This window comes from Haliotis rubra, unplaced genomic scaffold, assembly GCF_003918875.1.
Source record: "Haliotis rubra isolate DU_JTF1 unplaced genomic scaffold, ASM391887v1 Scf39, whole genome shotgun sequence".
In the NCBI taxonomy this organism is placed as follows: domain Eukaryota; kingdom Metazoa; phylum Mollusca; class Gastropoda; order Lepetellida; family Haliotidae; genus Haliotis; species Haliotis rubra.
The window spans coordinates 2415356-2437934 of NW_025767068.1; the positions used below are offsets into that span (position 1 = coordinate 2415356).

General features: G+C 44.1%; 1 protein-coding gene across 1 annotated transcript; it reads left to right on the forward strand.

Annotated features, from left to right (window-relative positions):
• Window positions 1–277: 277 nt before the first annotated feature.
• LOC124286698 (beta-1,3-galactosyltransferase 5-like) lies at window positions 278–3085 on the forward strand. The gene has a single exon (XM_046723113.1). The coding sequence runs from the start codon at window positions 1776–1778 to the stop codon at window positions 3006–3008; it is 1233 nt and encodes a 410-aa protein (XP_046579069.1). The 5' UTR covers window positions 278–1775; the 3' UTR covers window positions 3009–3085.
• The last annotated feature ends 19494 nt before the right edge of the window (window positions 3086–22579 follow it).

Genomic DNA, 22579 nt, shown 5'->3' on the forward strand with positions numbered 1-22579 from the left:
TAAAGTCCATTCGAATATGACTAAATCCACGTAAACAATGAAAACGAAAGATTTGAACTTTTATCGGGCGTCACCCAATGACACACAGGGAAACGTGTCAGAAAGACACAGTTCAAGGATACATTACTGGCAAGCTTCCCCGTACAGACTCGGCGACATTTGAGACCATTAATCCACCGTTCACACATAATCGATTCCCATATGCTCAATGCCGTGAAGGGAATTCCACGATATGTACAACATAAATTTCCAGTGCTTGCTGCAGTTCCCGCCTTTAATGCCGAGCAGACGACAAAGATTCTTCCAACAGTTATGACTGATGGGGCAAGCTGATGGATCAAAGTTGGAAAAGTCCGATTCTGATGAATGCCTGAGACCGCGTTTTGGCGCCGAGCGTTCACTGAGAAAATCTAGCCTGTCCATGCAATCTTTGATATCTCGAGCAACACGCTCAGATCGATTAGTTAAAGAGCGGCCACTAGGGGAACTGTTGCATCAACTGCAGGGGAAGCAATTAGGCTAACTTGGTTTGACATCCAGTTATTATACCGAGTCTTCTCATTGATCGAAGCAAAGTCATGGATCACTGGGTTGTTGCTAATTACTATTGTTTGGATGAAGACGGAGGACTGAGTGATTCATATGTAAGCCGGAGGCGGAGGGGCAGGACAAGCGGCAGTTGTCCCGGGGTGCTGGAAAAGTAAGGAATACTTTTGAGTCTGATTTACTGGCCTGCTTGGAGGATTAGCTGCAAGTCCATCTGCTACGTTAGAAGACAAATGTATCGGATATGAAATAAGATAGACAATGGAGGCAGGGCCGAACATATCGGTCACAGAATTACTTTGGAAGAGCTGGATCGATTGATGTGTCCATTTAAACCCGAGAACATGGGCTGAAGCACATTTCTAGGATTTGCAGTCGGACAAGAAGCTTTATCCAAGTACACTCGAATAAAAAGGGCAGTATTGGAAAAGACAAGTCCCATTTTTATGACTTGTCATAGGACCATTAAACAACAGCTAAATGTGCTTTGGAGATGTTTGCGTGTAAGAAAAAGCAAATACAGCCTTTAAATCGACCGTGGTGTGAAAAAACCCTCAAGGACTCCTTAGAACTCAGTCATATTTAATGCACAGTCTGCAAAGAAAAGAGAAGTATTCATCTACCACGACCAGCTGTTGTTTGACGGATCGGTGGGCGCTAATACAAGGATGAACTGCTTCACCGGCAAAACGTTTGGCCGATCACAGGTGAACAAAGGCAGTTAATAGCAGGTGCCCTTTGCCTGGTGCTTTGTTCGAGTTGTGACGGAGTAGGACAACTGCACATGCGGCGGCTGCAGTTACATCACTGACGGGGCGGCAACAACACTACACAGCGACTTTACTTCGGGAATGACTGTGTCAGCTTCAAACGATATGGGATTTGTATGTGTTTGATTAACCGACATAATTCAAAGTGAATGTTCAAGATCAGTGCATTGCTTACAGGGATGTCCTTTTGCCATTTTCACGGATTTTAAACTGGGAGATATTTAATTCCCTGAACTGGACTGAATTGGTGTACAAGGATCAAATATTTATAGCTTTTAAAAGAACTTGGAATATGTCATCTGTGTATTAGCATGTGCCCCACTATATCCTGGATGTGTTCTGAGTTCACAAGGCATGAACTTAGGTTGTGGGGCTGATCGATTGGTTTAATTGATTGGAGAGAGTAATCTTACTTTTTGTGTGTGAACTTTAGTGAAGTTATCTCCTGCCTGACAATGGATGTTTATCCGTGTGTTTTTCCCAATGCTGTACATGCTGAAGAGAGCCTGTCTGTGTCCATTGAGAGGCGTTTTGGATCTACTTAATCGATTGGTGCGAAGGTTATTTACCAAGTTGGAAATGAAAGTGTGCCTATTTCTTAAGGGACGGAGGCCACAACTGTCGATTCGGAAGACAAAAAATATCTGTGTAATTGTTTTGTGCATTTTGTGTTTTTTCCTAATGGACAGCCAGCTGGGTTCGATCCGGAGCGTTGTGGAGGAAACGGCGGTAGACGAAGGCATATCGGAACTCGATGACAGACATTTGTTATTTCGCCATTCTCTACAGGATGGGGATTTCCTTAAAAAACGGAATTACCTCGGTTTCGATGATACCAAACACAAAATCGATAAAAAGAAAAATCACTCCTTATCTGACTCCCATACTGATCTTCGATTTGCGTCTAGTTTGACTGTGGTAATTGTCGTCTGCTCGCATCCAGAGCACGTGCAGTTGAGGCAGACGATAAGGGCAACATGGGGCAACGATGTCAAACATTTGGGTGGTGCGGCAATCGTGTTTCTAGTCGGGACGACGACTGATGGTTCTTGGCAGGAATTAATAAGACGGGAAGTTGTAATACACGGGGATTTAGTCCAAGTTGATGTTGTCGAAGACTACAGGAATCTTTCACGGAAAGTAATTAAAGGAATGGATTGGGTCGTGCAGAACGTGCCCAGGACTCGGTATTACATGAAGTGTGATGATGACATTTATTTAAATGTGCCATATTTACTGAGTGAGCTGAGGAGGGGGGTCATCGGATCAAAACAAATATTGGGGGCTCTCAGTTCAAGTGCTCGGGTCATAAGAGACCCTAGGGACGAGTGGTCAGTGCCTTATACCGTCTTCCCGGCAGATACCTTCCCCCCTTATGTTGCCGGGGGTGGGTACGTCATGTCCAAACTAGCGTTACAACTTTTACTGAATGTCTTGCCGAATCTAAGACTAATCCATCTTGAGGATGTTTTTATTACTGGAGTTCTGGCCCAGGAAGCGGGGTTATCACACATAGGCCACGAAGGGTTTTCTTTCTGGCTGAGTTCCAAAGCAAACCCGTGTGATATCATCAGCTGTAGGCGGATCGTCAGTGTCAATATGTCCGCCAAACGTATTTCAAAACTATACCGTGAAATAAATAAACTGTTATCCACTTCAGTGGATAGTTGCTCCAACGGGACCAGTATTTAAGACCTAATTTACTAACGAGGCCAGTTGGTTGATATATTTTTGTTGCCACATTGTTGTAATAAATCGATTTACTGATAGACACTGTGTACTGTGCTGTGATCCCGGACACAGACAATTAGACATGGCACTGTTTGGGCTACTAGACAGATAACTCATGACGGCAATCTATAAAATGAGACTCAGGATTTATTGTTTAGTGGTCTGAACAGTATAACATGCCATGTACTGTGTAAATGTATATGCAACAGATTAAATTACGTCGTCATTTGATCCGTCAGCATCAACACCAACAGCAGCAGCAACAAGTGTGAAGGGACGGACTGGGCATGGGGGCGGCGAGTAGATGTGTGGATGGTGGAATGGTAGTCTGTCTCACAGTCCCTGAACCACATTACTTTCCCTTATGCCTAGCCCTCCCTGCAATGAAAGCCCTAAATGAAGCAAGTCTAAATTTTCACAGGTTCTGAATCTCTGGTCTGCCTTCGGCCCCTTTCAATTTAAATGGGTTTATTTGTTGCTATCAAAATTATAATTATATATTCAGGGATTAAGCGTTAGCCTAGTGGAATGGCTGCACTAAACTCCCAAATGTCAGCACGTTGTTCAGAAGACATTCTTGGTTTGTTAGCACAATATGCGTAACTGTATTAATGGGTTTCGTTGTATCTATTTATACGCCAACATGATGATTGTGCTTCAACACTGGGATGAGCATCCTGCATCCTCTTTTGCAGGATCCGCTGAAGCGGCAGCAACACTTAGTTGTTGATGTATGAGTGAGTGAGTTTTACACCTCTTTTCGTAATATTTCTACTCAAAGTTTGCTTGGGATCAAGTTCATGATCAGTTGATAATACAAAAGGAAAACAAATGTTATATAAATAATGATTGAAATGTCCCGGTACTCCATGATGGGTAAGCACAATATGATACCAATGTTAACTGGGCCAATGTCTACAGTCGTGGACACGGCGTGTACCAACTGTTGTAAAACCTATGTTTGGACGTATCGTCACAGAATCATTGCTCATCATTATCAGAAATCACGACATATAGATGCTGAGGATTTCAGCAACTGCATGCAATAAAGTCCCTCCGCGTCGACGTTCGACGACCGAAGATTACAAGGGATGTTTAAACTGTGTCATCATTACGCCAACTTACAAACGTCTTTGGTGTGAGTCAAAGTGAGATTGGCAGGGCAGAGAATAAACACCAGGTGTTTGGATCTGGTACTCAGCGATTCTGAGTTCTACCACACAGGGAATCAAATCCATGCTCACACTGTCAGTCACTGGATTACACTCAGCAAGTGATTGGTATCGGAGTACACGTGCACCCCACTGCTATGTAGGCAGGCAGGCAGGTGGACTGAAGGTCACATCAGACCGGGTCTGGGCTCCAGCGGCTTTTGCTGATGAATCTAGATACTGTCTTCACAGATCGTCGTGTCACAATGTGAGATACTCTCAATGTGACGGGTGGTCTAAGTGACCACTGGTCTCATCGTGTTACTGGGTATTGTGTGCCATATGTCAGCGGACTTGTTCCGTGAGTGCCTTTGTATTTGCTATTTCAACAGATGTACACAATTTGACGTATTTCGTCTTACAACAGTGATCCTCAGCAAACTTTGGTAGTACATATCACGGAGCGGGACACCAAGAATGGGCTTTACACAGAATAATCCTTTTGGGAATTGCACAAGGTTTGGCCAGCCAAAACGTTAACCACGATGTCCAGTCGCTCCAGGTGTTGATGGTCAAGCCAGATCAGGTCCAGGTGTTGATGGTCAAGCCAGATCAGGTGTCTTGATGGATCTGTCGCTAATCTTTGGATATTCGTAACGTCTTTTGGTAGTATAACCATAATTGTCTTTGAGATGCATTTTGTGTATGTTTCGTGCCTTTAAATCTCAAAGCGTATATTACATAGACGGTTAGTGAACGCAAAGTAATTTTGTTTTCAAGAAATATACCCTATTAATGAAATACTTAATAGTGATCTAATGTTTGCCTACAGTTATCATATCAACGACTTAACCTTTAATATCCTTATGTTTTTCTCTCATAAAACTGTGTTTTGGAATCTGAACGTATTCTGAAACGGAAAACTGTTATCAGAGATTTGGATAAAAACAATATAATTCTGATCTCATTGTTAATACAATTAGATTAAAACAGCATTAACTGATTTTTATCCGCAATGTTCACATTTCAATTTCCTAACCTCTGCACTGGCATCATCTAAAGCAATCTGGAGATCATGCTTCAAGAATCATTGTCTATTGTTTGACGCTCAAGCTATGACGTCATTGCCTGCAGGTGCTCGTGGCTGTCCGATGTGTCTGGGAACGGCGCCTGACAATGTCTGAGAGTTATAGCCCTAAGCAGTGGTTTATTGATGGAAGCTGCAGGAAATTAGAAGCATAATAATCTCCCGATACCATATTTTGTATTCATACATACTTTATATTCTAATCGAAGATAATTACAGATGTGACGATACAGTGGACGATAAAAAGAGTTGACAAAAACACGTAAAATACACCATTAATAGAATGTTATTGTGAAATATTTATATCAGATTGTAATTCTATGTTAGCACAGACGAATAATTATCTTCGACCTGTTCTTTTCGAAAATCGTTTCTTGCTAAAATGAATTCTGATGCAATTATAACGAACCTGTATTCAGAGCGTACAGTAGAAACTTATGTGAATATTTTGAATATGACAAATCTTTCTAGATGTAATGTCCTTTGGAGTGGTATCCAGTTGTCTTTACATGCAATCATGTACATGTTAGTGTCTGATTCAAACAATGCATAGGAAAAGGAATTCCCCGCTAGTATTAAAAAACCCCAACAAAACCCACAAAACCAACAAATACCCCCAAAAAAAACAACAACAAACAAACAAACAACAACAACAAAAAACAAAACAAAAACAAACAAAACAAAACAAAACAAAAACAACAACAACCCCCAAACAAACCCCACTATGATGTCTGTGCCAACCCTCTCCTCTTCGCAAAACCTCATCATCATCTTATCACCCTACCCAATCTTCGGTTTAACCTACACCATCGTGACTTTCTAGCCAAGCCCCTTCGTATCCGTCCATCCCCATCTTTGTATCCATCCTCCTCAGAATTCGGATACACTAACCGCATCAACCCACACCACATCTCGGTGTCCATCCCCACACCAACTCATGTCACAACCACTCAACCACATTATCTGACCCACCTCGACTTCCCAACCTACACCCCTCTCTGTATCCACCCACCTCGACCTCCCAACCCACCTACCTACACCCCTCTCTGTATCCACCCACCTCGACCTCCCAACCCGTCTACCTTCACCCCTCTCTGTTTCCACCAACTTCGACCTCCCAACCCACCTACCTACATCCCTCTCTGTATCCACCCACCTTGACCTCCCAACCTACCTACCCACACACCCCTCTCTGTTTCCACCCACCTCAACCTCCCAACCCACCTACCTACACCCCTCTCTGTATCCACCCATCTCGACCTCCCAACCCACCTACCCACACACACCCTCTCTGTATCCACCCACCTCGACCTCCCAACCCACCTACCAACACCCCTCTCTGTATCCACCCACCACGACCTCCCAACCCACCTACCCACAAACCCCTCTCTGTATCCACCCATCTCGACCTCCCAACCCACCTACCCACACACCCCTCTCTGTATCCACCCACCTCGACTCCTCCCAACCCACCTACCCACCCACCTCTCTGTATCCACCCACCTCGGACCTCCCAACCTGCTCTACCTTCACCCTCTCTGTGTATCCACCCATCTCGACTCTAACAGCCCACCTACCCCACACACACCCTCTCTGTATCCACCCATCTCGACCTAACAGCCCACCTACCTACACCCCCTCTCTGCACCCACCCACCTCGACCTCCCAACCCACCTACCTACACACCCCTGTCTGTATCCACCCACCTCGACCTCCCAACCCACCTACCTACACCCCTCTCTGTATCCACCCACCTCGACCTCCCCACCCACCTACCCACACATCCCTCTCTGTATCCACCCATCTCGACCTATCAGCCCACCTACCTACACCCCCTCTCTGTACCCACCCACCTCGACCTCCCAACCCACCTACCCATACACCCCTCTCTGTATCCACCCACCTCGACCTCCCAACCCACCTACCTACACCCCCTCTCAGTATCCACCCACCTCGACCTCCCCAACCCACCTACCCACACACCCTCTCTGTATCCACTCCACCTCGAACTCCCACCCACCTACCCACACACCCCTCTCTGTATCCACCCATCTCTGACCTAACAGCCCACCTACCTACACCCCTCTCTTGTACCCACCCACCTCGACATCCCAACCCACCTACCTACACACACCCCTCTCTGTATCCACCCATCTCGACCTCCCAACCCACCTACCTACACCCCTCTCTGTATCCACCCACCTCGACCTCCCCCCCACCCACCTACCCACACATCCCTCTCTGTATCCACCCATCTCTGACCTATCAGCCCACCTACCTACACCCCCTCTCTGTACCCACCCACCTCGACCTCCTCCCAACCCACCTACCCATACACCCCTCTCTGTATCCACCCACCTCGACCTCCCAACCCACCTACCTACACCCCTCTCAGTATCCACCCACCTCGACCTCCCAACCCACCTACCTACACACCCCCTCTCTGTATCCACCCACCTCGAACTCCCCACCCACCTACCTACCACACACCCCCTCTCTGTACCCACCCACCTCGACCTCCCAACCCACCTACCTACACACCCCTCTCTGTATCCACCCATCTCGACCTCCCAACCCACCTACCTACACTCCTCTCTGTATCCACCCATCTCGACCTCCCAACCCACCTACCCACACCCCATGTCTGTATCCACCACCTCGACTTCCTTACCACCCACACCCCTCTCTGTATCCACCCACCTCGAACACCCACACCCTGTCTGTATCAACCCACCTACCCACACAACCCTGTCTGTATCAACCCACCTACCCACACCCCTGTCTGTATCCACCCACCTACCCACACCCCTGTTTGTATCCACCCACCTACCCACAGCCCATGTCTGTATCCACCCACCTCGACATCCCAACCCACCTACCTACAGCCTTTTCTGTATCCACCACCTCGACCTCTTACCACCCACATCCCTGTCTGTATCCACCACCTCGACTTACCACCAACACACCCCTCTCTGTATCCACCCACCTCGACCACCAACACACCCTGTCTGTATCCACCCACCTACCCACACCCCATGTCTGTATCCACCCACCTACCCACACACCCCGTGTCTGTATCAACCCACCTACCCACACGTCCCATGTCTGTATCAACCTACCTACCCACACCCCTGTCTGTATCCACCACCTCGACCTCTTACCACCCACATCCCTGTCTGTATCCACCACCTCGACTTACCACCAACACACCCCTCTCTGTATCCACCCACCTCGACCACCAACACACCCTGTCTGTATCCACCCACCTACCCACACCCCATGTCTGTATCCACCCACCTACCCACACACCCCGTGTCTGTATCAACCCACCTACCCACACCCCTGTCTGTATCCACCCACCTCCCCACGCCCCTGTCTGTATCCACCCACCTACCCACACCCCTGTCTGTATCCACCCACCTACCCACACCCCATGTCTGTATCCACCCATCGACCCACACCCCATGTCTGTATCCACCCACCTCGACCTCCTTACCACCCACCCACATCCCCTGTCTGTATCCACCCACCTCGACCTCCTTACCACCCGCCCACATCCCCTGTCTGTATCCACCCACCTCGACCTCCTTACCACCCACCCACACCCTGTCTGTATCCACCCACACCCTACCCACACCCCATGTCTGTATCCGACCACACCCCAATGTCCGTACCCACCCCTAAAATCGTATCCACCAATCTGCCAGAATATATTCAGTTGTTTCTGTTTCCACCTTACCCGCTCCTGTCCCTAGTACAGCGCTGCGTTCTTAGACTCCAGTAAACAGACTAGTTTTCTCGGGCGAATTATTAATGAGTGTGTGACTCAGCGAAGCCGCTCAGGATTGCTTTGTTCAACCTTTCAAAACTGTCATGAAACATTAAAACTCTTAACATGAACAGAGTCTCCGGAGGCGATCTAATTAAAATTTTCCGCGAGTCTCGATTAATTGTTGTGTTTGGCAACAGCGATTGTTGGATAACAAAGGATTATCCACGCCGTGCTGGTTTACTGGGTGGCGAAAGAGAGCATGTTTCCCCACATTTTGGTGAACTTCTGTCCTTGAGCTTCAGCGGTGACAAGGAGTCACATTGTCCCTCGACATTACCCACTCCTGTTCGATCCGCTGGGGGTGAGGTTAATGTCAGACTGGAAGTTCTTCCGTCAGTGTTCTCACATGTAGATTTGATTTTATAGAAAATGTAATCTTGTAGTAATAGTGAATACAACCGGTATGTACAACGAGAATGACGGTGATTTTTATTGTCCCGCGTTATTTACGAAATTGATTGTTCAATCAACCAGGTATGTGATGTTGCTGTTGCTGCTGATGCTGTTATTACAGCAGCTGCTGCTTCTGCTACCGCCACTACTACAGCTACTACTTACTGCTGGTGTTACTGCTGCTACTGAAACTACTGCACCTATTACTATTACTATTACTATTACTATTACTATTACCGCTAACAATACGAACCGGTGCCACCGGCCGTGCGTGACTTCATATTGACATAACAGTCCCAGTATTAATTATATTTGATGTTATCGTGATGATAACGAATGAAATACAGACTAAGGTGGACGGAGGCTAGCAGGACGATAGCCAATAGAAACAGATGGTGACGTTTAGCTCTCTATTTACACTGTACAGTATATAGGAACGCCGGTCTGTGAGGCACCTCATAGATAATCACTCTGTGGGGAAAATGTGTTCCAGTGACACGGGGCGCTTCCATGAGAGGGACGCTTCCCCATGATCAGGATATTTGATATTGCTTTCGTATCATGTTGTGGGTTCTACTGACGCTACTACCACTTCTATCACGCACACTTCTTCCACATCGTCAGAATATGCTACACCTCTCGTTGCGTACATACACTATCTGTGGCGATGTGTGGCAATGTACGTGCATAGAGCTCAGGTCACAATCAGTTGAAGTTAAGCAACGTTAGGCGCGGAGAGCCCTTGGATGGGTGCCTCTGTTCACCCAGCAGAAAGTGGGTACCCGGTGGGATAAATCATGTGACTATAACCTTCTAGCGCCTAACGTGCAGCTTGGGTTATGCCTGACAATAATGTGTTAGCGCTTTGAGCATGCACTACTACTACTACTACTACTACTACTACTACTACTACTACTACTACTACTACTACTACTATTGTCCAAGCTACTACTACTAGCTACTACTACCGTTGCTGTAACTGTTCCTTCTACTGCAACATCTGCTCCTGCTACTACTGCTACCACCACCGCCACCACTGCTACTGTTGCTGTAGCTACTACTACCACCGCCACCACTGCTACTGTTGCTGTAACTACTACCACCACCGCCACCACTGCTACTGTTGCTGTAGCTACTACCACCACCGCCACCACTGCTACTGTTGCTGTAACTACTACCACCACCGCCACCACTGCTACTGTTGCTGTAACTACTACTACCACCGCCACCACTGCTACTGTTGCTGTAGCTACTACTACCACCGCCACCACTGCTACTGTTGCTGTAACTACTACTACTGCTCCTGTTCCTGCTACTACTAACACTACCTCTGCTGCTGTCACCACTTCAACTTCTACTGCTTCTACTTCCCCAGCGGGAGGCAGTGTCCTGATTAGCGTCAACATCCGTGTCTATGGATTTTACGATGTTCAGAAAGAATAGTACAAATGATAATTGATTTCATAAATAGGGCATTTTATCGATCTGGTTCTGGTTGAGTTGAGATAAGACGGAAGACATTGCTTTATCTTCATATTGGTTGAGACACACAGAGGATTATTAAATGACGACCAAATGATGAAAGGAAATGAAAGGCCCACGTTCGCTGATTATCAACATTTGCACACACTTAATCACTAGGTTGTTTTGGGTGTGTTATGATTAACATAACAAACAGCATTATTAGGTGCATTCATGTCACAAAGGAGACGATGTTTCATCATTAAAAATCCTAATGCGTCATGTAAGATAGCAGTTTCCATTAATATTGAAATAATTTTGTTTGCGCGAGGATGAATTCAATAATACCTCACCGACCCTGTTTATGTATAGACTTCTAGCATTAACTCTCCCAGATGCAGGCATCGTACCATGGCAGGATTGTCGGTGAAGAGAAAATGGTTTTAAAGGAGGGAGCGGGATTTGAAGAAAGGGAGTGATAGTGATAGTTGCCAGGAGGGGAGAAAGAGTTTGAATGTTGGAAGTTGGGATTTCAAGGAGGGGAGAAAGAGTTTGAAGAATGCAAGTTGATGCCCTGATTTGATAAACGTAATGACACTATCGCATCTCTGACATGGTGGCTTTAGCGTGACTTTGTATTTCCTCGACTTGGAATATTTATCTGCTATCTCTGTCAGCCATGTTCCAGATAAATCACACTTCACCTATCACACCTGTCGACATTCACATTTTGACAATAGAAAGAGTCATTTATCAGGGTCTACCAGAAGGCTTTTAAAAACGTTGAAATTATCATATTTAGCCCTGTTGAAAGAAGATATTTACAGTTATATTTGATATCTTACTACTACCCAGTGTTATTGCTATAACTAAATCAGGTGTACTATTAAAAGTCAGAAAACCAGTGCTATTACACTGCGAGTTGATCCAGCATTCCAAAATAATCGGGAAGATTGACATAATTACATATATTACCACGGACATAGCAAATATTACACAATCCTGTGATAAAATCCGCACATCCAATTCCACTCTGGGAAATTGAACAGACGAAGGAATACCAAAAACCCACCCATTCAATCAGTGTAATGGCGGAAAACAATCTTCTGTTCTGAGCTAGGTTTTACCAAAAGATTAAATTATTTGTAATATTACCACATTCTTATTACAGAGTTGAAAGAAATCTATAAATAACCGGAATTGGAGCATCCAGTATTTCACAGGGAACCTTTGATACATTCAAATTGTTGCTTTTAATATCGGAAAAAGAAACACCCTTGCATGTTGCGAGACATTTCAGTGAAGGCCATGATATTGGTCTCAGGAATTATTCCGACTGATTAAAGCTGCTGCCAGACCCGGTAACAAACGTAGGGAATATTCCTTTGAAGTAGGCTATGTTACTAATCACAGATATATGAATAATGAATGGTCACATCAATACAAAGTTGGAATACATTCACACCACCAATGACTACATATTTATATATATCCTTTCTTCTGCGCTGTCCGTTACATTATGTTAACACAGACGGTATATATAGTATGACCAGAAATTATTGAGAATATTAGGAATATGTTTAATTGGATTTCTAGTATAAACAACCTTGACCAGCTATCAAGTGTTTGGTTTCATTCAAGAGACAACTCCGTTAATCCTTTTTCATTAGTTTGTGAAGAGTTATCCCCCTTTCTTTATTTGCTAGCAGACGACATTTTCAGTGATCCTCAGTATTGGTGATTTAGAGAAGGGGAAGTTGATTTTAGAGTGTTATAACAAGGACATCAGATCAGCTAAAGTGATTTCAAGTAGAACAGGCATCCCTTTGTCCACTGTTTATCGTGTTTTGAAAAATATTGCAAATTGATATGGCATTGAGCACCAGGGAGGCGCAGGTAGGCCCAGAAAATTGACTGTCGGTGACAGGAGACGGCTTGGTATTCTTGTTTCTAAAAACAAACGAAGGGGTTTAGAAAACTTAAGGCTGGATATGATTAATAGAGGAACTGTGGCTGTCTGTAAGGAGACAATTAGAACTGAGTTGCATGCAATGGGTTGGCAGAAAAGTCGAGGAATTCCATCACCGATCATTAAACCTAAACAAAAGGAGCGAAGGTTGAACTGGTGCTTACAGCATAGAAATATTAACTGGGACAATGTGATTTTTTCAGATGAAAGTTCTGTGTGGCTGTTTCCTAATACACTGAAATTCTGGACCAAACAAACTGAAAAACCTTTGTATCAGCTCCCAAAGTACAGTCCGAAATTTAACGTATGGGGTGGCATATCTGTGTTAGGGGCAACACCCCTCTGTGTATTTGAAGGGAATATGAACAGTGAGCGGTACACAGATATTCTCGAGGGGCATTTACTTCCATCTGCTCACGTGTTCTATGGAAAGTTTTGGATTTTAGAAGGACAACGACCCAAAACATCGTTCAAAGCATTCACAGGCCTGGTTTCGGACCCAAAATATGACATTATTAGATTGGCCAAGCTATAGCCCTGACCTAAATCCAATAGAAAATGTTTGGGGACTTATGAAGGAAAGTGTCAATAAGAAAAATCTGACAAATATGGCTGAAATGAAAGAAGAGGTGGTCCGATATTGGGACAGCATGGACCACGACTTTCTAACTTCTTTGATTAGTGGTATGCCCCGCCGCATTGAAGCCTGCATTGCTGCCCATGGTGACTTGACAAAATACTAACTGTTCACCTGTCTTTGAATCTGGAGTTATGTTCTGCTACTATTCACATTTAATACGTGAGTAATGAGTGAAAAAAAATAAATTACAATCTTAAATTCTCAATAATTTCCGGTTGTACTGTAATGACCCATTTATGAATTATTAGTCTTCTGAAAACACTTGCTCCGTTTTCAGAGAGCAGAACTATCTCATGTGAACGTTTAACGTCATCAAAGAAAAATAATAATATTTTGTCAGGACGATAGTTGATCACATTCAACATGGCTGAGCCAAAGTGTCCGTCGATCACATTCAACATGGCTGAGCCACAGTGTCAGTGGATCACATTCAACATGGATGACCCACAGTGTCAGTGGATCACATTCAACATGGGTGAGTCACAGTGTCAGTCGATCACATTCAACATGGCTAGGACACTGTGAGAAGTTTCAAATTGAAATGAATAATGTATAGCCCATAATACGTTCCGCCTAATTGCCGATTGTTTTTTGTGGTGTTTTTTCGAGCACTGCACTTTTGTTATGAAAAAAACAGGATCCTGATAATTCTTTTCCCAACACCTCTGTCTGCTGACAGCCACACTGTCTAGCGAACATTTTGGGATGCAATCTCACGGCAGATTCTTCTTTCCCGTTTTGGAACGAAGGAAGTTTACAAATAGAATTCTGCTTCTCCCCTGAAGATCAAGGACAATATCCTGAATGAGACTGAGTACAATGTCTGATTTTGTCGGTGTGGCGTGTTCGTGCTGTCTGTAGTGTTGTGTAATATTGTAGTGTGTGTCTGTAGTGTTACGTGTCGTATAGCATGCAGTGATGTGTAGTTTGCCCTTGTATATGTGTTGTTTGGAGTTATGCTGTCTGTAGTGTTGTGTAATAATGTAGTGTGTGTCTGTAGTGTTACATGTCGTATAGCATGCAGTGATGTGTAGTTTGCCCTTGTATATGTGTTGTTTGGAGTTATGCTGTCTGTAGTGTTGTGTAATATTGTAGTGTGTGTCTTTAGTATTACATGTCGTATAGCATGCAGTGATGTGTAGTTTGCACTTGTATATGTGTTGTGTGGAGTTATGCTGTCTGCAGTGTTGTGTAATATTGTAGTGTGTGTCTGTAGTGTTACATGTCGTATAGCATGAAGTGATGTGTAGTTTGCACTTGTGCATGTGTTGTTTGGAGTTATACTGTCTGTAGTGTTGTGTAATATTGTAGTGTGTGTCTGTAGTGTTACGTGTCGTATAGCATGCAGTGATGTGTATTTTGCACTTGTGCATGTGTTGTTTGGAGTTATGCTGTGTGTAGTGTTGTGTGGTGAGCTGTGGACACGTGTGCTGTTTCGTCTATAGTAATTTCTGAGGTGATATTGTTTGTTGTATGGTATGCCGTGTTATGGAGGGTCTTTAGTGGATGGTTGGTGCATTGTCTTTAGTTTCTGGCATGTGGCTTATGTGTCGTGGTGCGTGTGTGCAGTATGTGAGATGTAGTGTGCTAGTGTGTGGTGCGGGTTGTGTGGTATGTGAGATGTAGTGTGCTAGTGTGTGGTACGGTGTGTGGTATGTGAGATGTAGTGTGCTAGTGTATGGTGCGTGTGTGCAGTATGTGAGATGTAGTGTGCTAGTGTGTGGTACGGTGTGTGGTATGTGAGATGTAGTGTGCTAGTGTGTGGTGCGGTGTGTGCAGTATGTGAGATGTAGTGTGCTAGTGTGTGGTGCGGGTTGTGTGGTATGTGAGATGTAGTGTGCTAGTGTGTGGTACGGTGTGTGGTATGTGAGATGTAGTGTGCTAGTGTATGGTGCGTGTGTGCAGTATGTGAGATGTAGTGTGCTAGTGTGTGGTGCGGGTTGTGTGTGGTATGTGAGATGCAGTGTGCTAGTGTGTGGTACACAGTGTGTGCTATGTGAGATGTAGTGTGCTAGTGTGGTGCTTTGTGTGTGGTATGTGAGATGTAGTGTGCTAGTGTGTGGTGCAGTGTGTGGTATTTGAGATGTAGTGTGCAGTAGTGAGATACAGTGTGCTAGTGTGTGGTGCAGTGTGTGGTATGTGAGATGTAGTGTGCTAGTGTGTGTGCGTGCTGTGTGTGGTATGTGAGATGCAGTGTGCTAGTGTGCAGTGGTGTAGTGTGTGGTGCGGTGTGTGGTATGTGAGATGTAGTGTGCTAGTGTGTGGTGCTGTGTGTGGTATGTGAGTTGTAGTGTGCTAGTGTGTGGTGCGGTGTGTGGTATGTGAGTTGTAGTGTGCTAGTGTGTGGTGCGGTGTGTGGTATGTGAGATGTAGTGTGCTAGTGTGTGGTGCGGTGTATGGTCTGTGAGATGTAGTGTGCTAGTGTATGGTGCGGTGTGTGGTCTGTGAGTTGTAGTGTGCTAGTGTGTGGTGCAGTGTGTGGTATGTGAGATGTAGTGTGCTAGTGTGTGGTGCGGTGTATGGTCTGTGAGATGTAGTGTGCTAGTGTATGGTGCGGTGTGTGGTATGTGAGATGTAGTGTGTTAGTGTGTGGTGCGGTGTGTGGTATTTGAGATGTAGTGTGCTAGTGTGTGGTACGGTGTGTGGTCTGTGAGATGTAGTGTGCTAGTGTGTGGTGCAGTGTGTGGTATGTGAGATGTAGTGTGCTAGTGTGTGGTATGTGTGAGATGTAGTGTGCGAGTGTGTGGTGCGGTGTGTGGTATGTGAGATGTAGTGTGCTAGTGTGTGGTGCTGTGTGTGGTATTTGAGTTGTAGTGTGCTAGTGTGTGGTGCGGTGTGTGGTATGTGGGATGTAGTGTGCTAGTGTGTGGTGCGGTGTGTGGTATGTGAGATGTAGTGTGCTAGTGTGTGGTGTGGTGTGTGGTATGTGAGATGTAGTGTGCTAGTGTGTGGTCCGGTGTGTGGTATGTGAGTTGTAGTGTGCTAGTGTGTGGTGCGGTGTGTGGTATGTGAGATGTAGTGTGCTAGTGTGTGGTGCTTTGTATGGTCTGTGAGATGTAGTGTGTTAGTTTGTGGTGCGGTGTGTGGTATGTGAGATGTAGTGTGCTAGTGTGTGGTGCGGTGTGTGGTCTGTGAGATGTAGTGTGATAGTGTGTGGTGCGGTGTATGGTTTCCGAGATGTAGTGTGTTAGTGTGTGGTGCTGTGTGTGGTATGTGAGATGTCGTGTGTTAGTGTGTGGTGCGGTGTGTGGTATGTGAGATGATTTAGTGTGTGGTGCAGTGTGTGATATGTGAGATGTAGTGTGATACTGTGTGGTGCGGTGTGAGGTATGTGTAGTAACTGTGTGATGTGTGGCATCTGTAGTAATTCTGTGATGTGTGACATCTGTTGTAATTGTGTTATGTGTGGCATCTGTAGTAATTGTGTGATGTGTGACATCTTTTGTAATTCTGTGATATGTGGCATCGGTTGTAATTGTGTTATGTGTGCATCTGTTAGAATTGTGTGATGTGTGACATCTTTTGTAATTATGTGATATGTGACATCTGTTGTAATTGTGTGATGTGTGGCATCTGTAGTAATTGTGTGATGTGTGACATCTGTTGTAATTGTGTGATGTGTGACATCTTTTGTAATTGTGTGATGTGTGACATCTGTTGTAATTGTGTGATGTGTGCATTTGTTAGAATTGTGTTATGTGTGACATCTGTTGTAATTCTGTGATGTGTGGCATCTGTAGTGATTGTGTGATGTGTGACATCTTTTGTAATTCTGTGATATGTGGCATCTGTAGTAATTTTGTGATGTGTGACATCTGTTGTAATTGTGTTATGTGTGGCATCTGTTGTAATTGTGTGATGTGTGACATCTGTTAAAATTGTGTGATGTGTGACATCTTTTGTAATTCTGTGATATGTGACATCTGTTGTAATTGTTTGATGTGTGCATCTGTTAGAATTGTGTGATGTGTGACATCTGTTTTAATTCTCTGATGTGTGGCATCTGTTGTAATTGTGTGATGTGTGCATCTGTTAGAATTGTGTGATGTGTGACATCTGTTTTAATTCTCTGATGTGTGGCATCTGTTGTAATTGTGTTATGTGTGGCATCTGTTTTAATTATGTGATGTGTGGCATCTGTTGTAATTGTGTGATGTGTGACATCTGTTGTAATTCTGTGTTGTGTGGCATCTGTTGTAATTGTGTGATGTGTGCATCTGTTAGAATTGTGTGATGTGTGACATCTGTTTTAATTCTCTGATGTGTGGCATCTGTTGTAATTGTGTTATGTGTGGCATCTGTTTTAATTATGTGATGTGTGGCATCTGTTGTAATTGTGTTATGTGTGGCATCTGTTTTAATTCTGTGATGTGTGGCATCTGTTGTAATTGTGTTATGTGTTGCATCTGTTTTAATTGTGTTATGTGTGACATCTGTTGTAATTGTGTGATGTGTGGCATCTGTTGTAATTGTGTGATGTGTTGCATCTGTAGTAATTGTGTGATGTGTGGCATCTGTAGTAATTGTCTGATGTGTGGCATCTGTTCTAATTCTGTGATGTGTGGCATCTGTTGTAATTGTGTTATGTGTGGCATCTGTTGTAATTGTGTTATGTGTGGCATCTGTTTTAATTCTGTGATGTGTGGCATCTGTTGTAATTGTGTTATGTGTGGCATCTGATTTTAATTCTGTGATGTGTGGCATCTGTTGTAATTGTGTGATGTGTGGCAACTGTTTTATTTCTGTGATGTGTGGCATCTGTTGTAATTGTGTTATGTGTGGCATCTGTTTTGATTCTGTGATGTGTGGCATCTGTTGTAATTGTGTTATGTGTGGCATCTGTTGTAATTGTGTTATGTGTGGCATCTGTAGTAATTGTGTGATGTGTGTTTGAACTGAATACAACCATGCCTGTTATTAATTGGGTAAATACAATAAATCATTTCATAGAAAGTGAGTATGAAACAGAATGTATGTGTCGACACAACTAGACATACTCTGTTGACATGTTCTATAGTCAGTGTGTTGACCCCCGTGTTGGCGGACTGGGATGGTCTCACGCTCCGATTTGACGATGTATTACCTGCCTGTGTGACAACTCCATTCCAGAAAACTGACTGATGAGCGAACCAATATTCGCCGCGATAAAACATGCTGATCACTTCCCCATTAGCATAGAAACACCAGCGACTGACTCATTCACCAGGACGTATACCTAATACACTCACGTCTCACCATTGTCTTAATAACACAAACAAAATAAAATATTTATCTTATCCTTTTAACTTAATAGCTTTCTTACACATAAAATCTATATCCTCAGTTACGCTAGTGACCTAAGTGCCATTCTGCTACAAACAAGTATCCGTGTGGTGTGTCTTCCATGAATTATTCCCCAGTAGCCCTGCTGTATCGCAACCATCAACACTAAGTACTCGCAACGTAGGCACACTGTAATACTCTTTGACATAGCGCTTCTAAGATGATTACAGCCAACTGGCAGTTTGATTGCTCGACCAAAGATTGTCTGTCTGGAATCCAGCCTTTGATTGCTCTGTATAGCGTCCGAACACGCGAGTCTGTAAGCGAGGTATATTTATGGTGTACATTACAGTTATTAAATATCATCAATAACGATTACGGGATAAGACGCAGCCATATGTCTCTTCCTATATGCACAGCCACCATAGCGCGGTAACGGACAACACGAAGCCTTTATGACGATAGTTTGGTAATTTATAGTGATTGTGTCATATGAATATACACATGCACTATAAACTACGAAAATAAAATAACCATAAGTTAAGAGGCGGACAAGACATAAATTCGTTTTCTGTGATGACGTATATCGTCATTGTTTATGAGTTGTTAATAAAGTTAGAAGCGTTTGTGTAATATGAATGATTAGACGTTGGCGATTTATTTGAGACTAAAGAGTTTTGCTCTTATAGTTCATATATAGCTGGATTTAATAATATGTCAACAAAATTTATAGGTCTTTCTGAAGACTAAGTTCTGGAATTCCAGAAATAAGCACCACACATTGGACCATGATGGGGAATCGAACCCAAGCAAGCACATTAACCGCTTGACTACCCTGACACTTAGCTAACATCTGCTGGAACAGGACACATATCCTATACCGACAGTCATTTCCTAACACAGGTGCATTGTTAAGTCTGTTTTGATGTCACTCTGTGCCTCGAAGTAATCCAGACAAGACAATCAAGTGATTGATGTAATGGGACGCTACCACTCAGTCTGGTGTGATGACTTGAACAAACCGTCACCATGCCGGACCACTCCGATCTATTGTGTGGCCACCGACAGCTGACAAGAGACCAGTTCTAACCCGGATTCCCTGCAGGGCATTCACAACAATCACTCAGAATAACATTATTTGCTTACAGCTCCCAACTCAAAGGGGATCATATTATCATAGAAGTGCACACACAAGACAGCACGAAACACCTTAAAGAGGTTCATATTTATTACCCTCCATATTCAAGTCTCTTACAAACCCCGGTCATTGAGGAATATTTGAATTTCGCGCACCTCTTTTTAGAATCTTATTTATTTCTTAGCATTGAGTAGGTTAACTACTATAGATAACTCGTATGTACCTGGTGAATAGTTGAGGTTTAATCCATGACTATACAAAAATATTGATGTCATATATTTGACATATTCTTTAGTCGATCATCACAAGGGTGCAGAGTATGACTTTATGACCACTAACCCCAACAATCACTGGTTAAGTCACGTCAGGACAACAACAGTTTCTCTGTGTAACCATCGTCCCTCCAGTTTCTCTGTGTAACACCAACCTCTCCAGTTTCTCTGAGTAACACCCGTCCCACCAGTTTCTCTGTGTAACACCCGTCCCTCCAGTTTCTCTGTGTAACACCCGTCCCTCCAGTTTCTCTGTGTAACACCCGTGCCTCCAGTTTCTCTGTGTAACACCCGTCCCTTCAGTTTCTCTGTGTAACACCCGTCCCTTCAGTTTCTCTGTGTAACACCCGTCTCTCCAGTTTCTCTGTGTAACACCCGTCTCTCCAGTTTCTCTGTGTAACACCCGTCCCTTCAGTTTCTCTGTGTAACACCCGTCCCTCCAGTTTCTCTGTGTAACACCCGTCCCTCCAGTTTCTCTGCGTAACACCCGTCCCTCCAGTTTCTCTGTGTAACACCCGTCCCTCCAGTTTCACTGTGTAACACCCGTCCCCCCAGTTTCTCTGTGTAACACCCGTCCCTCCAGTTTCTCTGTGTAACACCCGTCCCTCCAGTTTCTCTGTGTAACACCCGTCCCTCCAGTTTCTCTGTGTAACAACCTTCCCTCCCCGTGAAAACAGGTAGTGATGACAACCCCTGCCAACATACCATCTAACGTACTGTACTAAACAGACCTCCACAGACATGCCCTCACATGCGTACTAAACATAATTAGATCATCGATACACAAAAGTGACTTTATGTCATATAGTTCCGACAGTCAACAAACACCAGCCTTTCAACGGACTTCCCAATATGGCCATTGTGTTCAAATGGCTGTTGTAACGTGTAAAACACCAGCGAGTACTGCTGTGGCTCTCGGAGAGTTCTAATTGCCTTTGTTTACCATTCTATCCGTGTTCCATACTATCATATAACTCTGATCAATAGCAACACAGCACCCTCATACGTCTCTGTCGGCCGAGCATGAGGGGCAAGGCAATAACATGGTTTTAACAACGCAAACAGCTTGCAGGTTTTTGGTTACATCAGCTCAACGATGTATTTTGTTATTAAGCGGTCTTGTATAACGCACATGCAAATGAATGGTAGTTTGAGTTCTTTTTAGAAAATGCTGTGTATATATGCTAATATGTATACGGTTTGCATTCTTTCCATTTCCATGAATATTTATTGCATAAGAAAATACAACATAGTACACACTAAACACCCTTATTTACCAAGTTTCTGTGTAGGTCCTTTGTGCCATTATAGTCATGTCACTTACTATTTTATATGTGAACCGCTGCCTGTACACGTGGTCGCCAGGAGAATTCGCCAATTATGAGAGTGGTAATTGGATGACTGGAATTGGAAGACTTAGTCATAATGGCACGTATTTATGTAAGGTTAATTAGGACGTCTCTTTCCTATTGAGTTTAATAGTGAAAGTTGGTTTCTGCCGCTGCTTGCAGTATCCTACAATGTCACGTCGACCTGTGAGTGATCCCGTCTGTTGGTAACGATCCACGATACAAATGACATACAATCAGCAGGGTGTGAGTGACTTTACGCTATTATGAACGCTACTATGAACATTGTATCAGTTTAATACGGGAGGAAACCTGTACAAAGCGATGTTAGCGCTAAGGTGACCGTTACTCCCATACCTTAACATAGACTTACGACTGGCGTAGCGCTAAGGTGACCGTTACTCCCATACCTTAACATAGACTTACGACTGGCGTAGCGCTAAGGTTGCTTTGTACAACGGCACCCTGAAGTAATGCAAGTCTTTGATATTTAAACACAAACGGTAGGGCATGAACAGGCGCGTACCAAAGGGTAATTTAACCAAAATCCCAAACCCCAAAATGAAACAAACAAACAAATAAACAAAAAACCCGACAAATTACCACCCGATCCCAGTTTAACCATCGTGACCTACGTTTCTAACTTTAGGAGACACACGATACTGATTTTCATTTTATATTTACAATGGTCATTCGAAAATGTTCAGTCCAAATGAAAGCAGAGACAGTCCAGGAATCGTGTACTCTCCCTGCAGAAGTCGCTGCTTCTAAACGCACGTATATGGTTTCTTGGATGTTCGATCCCTCCTCGTTGGTTTTTCCACAGAGGTAAACTTGTAGGACATGCTGTGGGTTTAGGAAATGCAGCCTACCGTAGCCTGACATGACTGGTATAACTGATATGTTGGTCAAAGTGGCGTTAAATGCAATTCACTCGCTCAGTGATGAAACGATAGCAACGAGCGTCACAACACCCGA